A 3,575-nucleotide genomic window follows, 5' to 3' on the forward strand; every position below is an offset into this window, starting at 1 on the left:
ATATATATATATATATATATATATATAAAGACAAAGAGAGGGAGGAAGAGGCCATTGTTTTTAAAATAAAAGCAAAAGGACTTTTCTCCTTGGTACGAAAATGATGTAAGGTGGGTGAGATAAAAGAAGTCTATTTTATTAGTTACTGTGGACAATACAAAACTAGTTTCACATTTAATGTACAAACTAAATAAATCAATTTAAATGATTGATACGGAAGACAGAGTGTACTGGAAGCTTTATTATGTACAATATTATATATCCATCATGGCTTATCAGACCAATTGGTTTCGCACTAGGAATACAATAGAGTGTTAGGTAACAATCCGATTATATAACCTTACACTCATCAGAGTTAGCTGATATGGAAGGGAATATAAATCTCAGTTGATTCAGGAGAAGCAATAAATTATAGAACTCAATATAAATATAGAGTATTCTTTAATATATTATAATCGAAAGGTTACGATTTTAAAGTACTCAAAGTTACTTGTTTCCGATTGTACTTGTTTCCAATCATCACCTGGTAAAGCGAGCATAATTTTCTTTTGAGTATCCATTCTTTGAATGTTTTTTTGCAATATGAAATGAAAGCTTCGTTAGAGAATCAGACAAATCAAAGAATACATAAAATGGTATTTACCCAGAAGGTTCCATTTTAAAAACTGTTTTCCAGACAACAATTTGTTTTTGTAGTATTTTCTGTGAAATGAATGAAAGGTGTTTATGAATATACATAGATAAATTTGTACATATAGACATACATGCATGGTTATAGGTACAGGCATAGCTTATAAGAACAACTCTGAAAAAGAATATACAGGATGAGTGAAAAGCAATTCCCTATTTTAAAATACAGTAGTGCTTCAGTTTTCGAACAACTCTGATCACAAATAAATTGTACTTTATCTCCTGTCTTTGTCATATTCATTTAATACAGTAGTACCTCAGTCTATGAACACCTCTGAGCATCAGATGTGGTGTACAAGAGAGACAACTGCGCTGGTATCATCATGTGTTGCGAATGGATGAGGACAGCTGTGTGAAAAAGTGTCACAGCCTAACAGTGGAGGGAACCTGTGGAAGAGGTAGACCCAGGAAGACCTGGGATGAGGTGGTGAAGTAAGACCTTCGAACATTGGGCTTCACTGAGGCAATGACTAGTGATCGAGACCTTTGGAGATATGTTGTGCTTGAGAAGACCCGACAAGCCAAGTGAGACCATAACCTGTGGCCTATGCCAGTGGTGTATAACCAGCCCACTTATGAATACCCTTCATTCATTGGACAATAAACTTTGCTTGTGAAGACCTGTTGAGGCAAGTGAAATCAAAATCGCTGACGTGGCTGATGACAGTCCTGCCTGATTGGCACTCGTGCCAGTGGAATGTTAAAAGCACCATGGGAGCGTGATTGTTGCCAGCATAGACTGGAACCTGGTGCAGCTCCCCGGCTTACCAATTTCAGCCAAACCATCCAACCCATGCCAGCATGGAAAGTAGACGCTAAATGACTTTCAGGCCTTATGCACATAGTAGAAATAATTACTATCATCATCACCATTGTTAGCAGTATTATTATAGGCTTGCATTGTTTGACGCCATTTTGATTCACCCATGAAAATATGTTTTATTTCAAGCATTTAATTTATGCTTTTGTAAACGTAATTGACAACAGGTGAGAACTTACTTACCTGTAAATGGTGGGAATGGTGATCAGTTCTGTACAGTTGATGTCTTGCTCAAAGAGTCCATAGATGAAGATAGGTAATGAAGTGAATGTGATGTTGTAGAACATGAGAAGGAAGCTTTCAAATAATGACTGGCAAAAATAAATAATAAACAAAAGTTTATATATGTGTATATATGTGTGTGTAAACTTAGCCATCGTGACAAAAGTATACTTTCAAAATTACCCATTCATATGACGGGTAACAGTCTGGTATGTATATTGATAACTAGAAGTGAAAATAATAATAATAATAATATTATTATTATTATTATTATTATTATTATTATTATTGAGTGAGAGAGCAGCGCATACCATCAAAGTGACACTGGGGTAAAATATACGAAGCCCAGTCATGACTACCCATCTGATAAGGGTACATCAGGTGCATACATCACAACCATATATGTGTGACATGGTGATCTTATATCAAGATAAACCGTACATGACCTTGCAGGTGAGCTGGCAGAATTGTTAGAATGCTGGGAAAAATGCTTAGTGGCATTTCGTCCATCTTTATGTTCAAATTCTGCCAAGGTCGACTTTGCCTTTCATCCTTTTGGGGTTGATAAATTAAGTACCGGTGAGACACTGGAGTAGATATAATCAACTAGTCCCCTCCCCACAAAATTTCATAATTATTTTTTCATCATTTGCGACTGTAAAGTCAATTACCTGGTACTTTCTATTCCCTTTATTATTATTATTATTATTATTATTATTATTGCTAGCAGAACAAAATGCTTAGTGATATCTTGATAACCCTTACATTCTGAATTCAAATGCCATTTAGGTTGACTTTGCCCGTCATCCTTTCGGAGTCAATAAAATAAGCACCAGTAAGATATTGAGGTTGATGTAATCACCTAGAGCTCTCTCCCTAAAATTTTAGGTCTTGTGTCTATAATAAAAAGGATTATTATTATTATTATTATTATTACCATTATTATTATTATCACAAATAACAACATCCATGTAAGCAAAATATATTCACATTTAAGTATCCGGTGAGATATATTTTTCTCTCAATGACTTAACAGCGCCAGTGAAGCATGGACAACTAAATCAGGCACTGATAGCAATAAATGGTAGTTGGTTCCTGGGAATCTTTGGTCACATTCAACAGGGCATCCATTTTCGATGATTTCTAGGCATTGATCTCATGATTGAGCTTGTTCCAGAGATTTACAACCAGATGAAATCAGAGGATTGCGCAGGTAATGATGTTAGCTTAAATTATTATTATTATTATTATTATTATTATTATTATTATTATTATTATTATTGTCGTTATTATTGTTATCAGAAAAGGAACTGGGTGATTGAAAAGTGTGTCGTGTTTGAGAGAAAATGATTTGAATGAAAATTGTGGAATAATATCTTACCTGCTGAGAGAATGTATTGAAGTAGCCGTAATATATCTGTGTCGTGATGAATGCTATGTTCTGGGAGATGGAACAAAAAAAACAAAGAACAAAAAAAAACAAAGAAAAAGAGATGTATATACATGCAAACATATCATATCATATATGTGTGTGTGTGTGTACGTACATATGTGTATGTGTGTCTATATATATATAGGTATATGTAAATATGTTTATGTATATATACATATATGTGTGTATGTGTCTATCATCATCATCATCATCATCATTGTTTAACGTCCACTTTCCATGCTAGCATGGGTTGGACGATTTGACTGAGGACTGGTGAAACCGGATGGCAACACCAGGCTCCAGTCTAATTTGGCAGAGTTTCTACAGCTGGATGCCCTTCCTAACGCCAACCACTCAGAGAGTGTAGTGGGTGCTTTTACGTGTCACCCGCACAAAAACGGCCACGCTCAA

The 3,575-nt window shown here is 35.1% G+C and overlaps 1 protein-coding gene across 1 annotated transcript in view; it reads right to left on the reverse strand.

Moving 5' to 3' along the window:
- LOC106881045 (phospholipid-transporting ATPase IF) overlaps positions 1-3,575 on the reverse strand; it is a 153,316-nt gene that overhangs the window by 16,750 nt on the left and 132,991 nt on the right. The window contains exons 23-25 of the mRNA XM_052974889.1: positions 3,114-3,173; positions 1,694-1,821; positions 644-702 (exon numbers count right to left, since the gene is read on the reverse strand). Coding sequence (XP_052830849.1) covers positions 644-702; positions 1,694-1,821; positions 3,114-3,173 — 247 coding nt within the window. The remainder of the gene's footprint in view (positions 1-643; positions 703-1,693; positions 1,822-3,113; positions 3,174-3,575) is intronic.

The sequence above is a fragment of the Octopus bimaculoides genome, chromosome 19, assembly GCF_001194135.2.
Source record: "Octopus bimaculoides isolate UCB-OBI-ISO-001 chromosome 19, ASM119413v2, whole genome shotgun sequence".
NCBI classification, from domain to species: domain Eukaryota; kingdom Metazoa; phylum Mollusca; class Cephalopoda; order Octopoda; family Octopodidae; genus Octopus; species Octopus bimaculoides.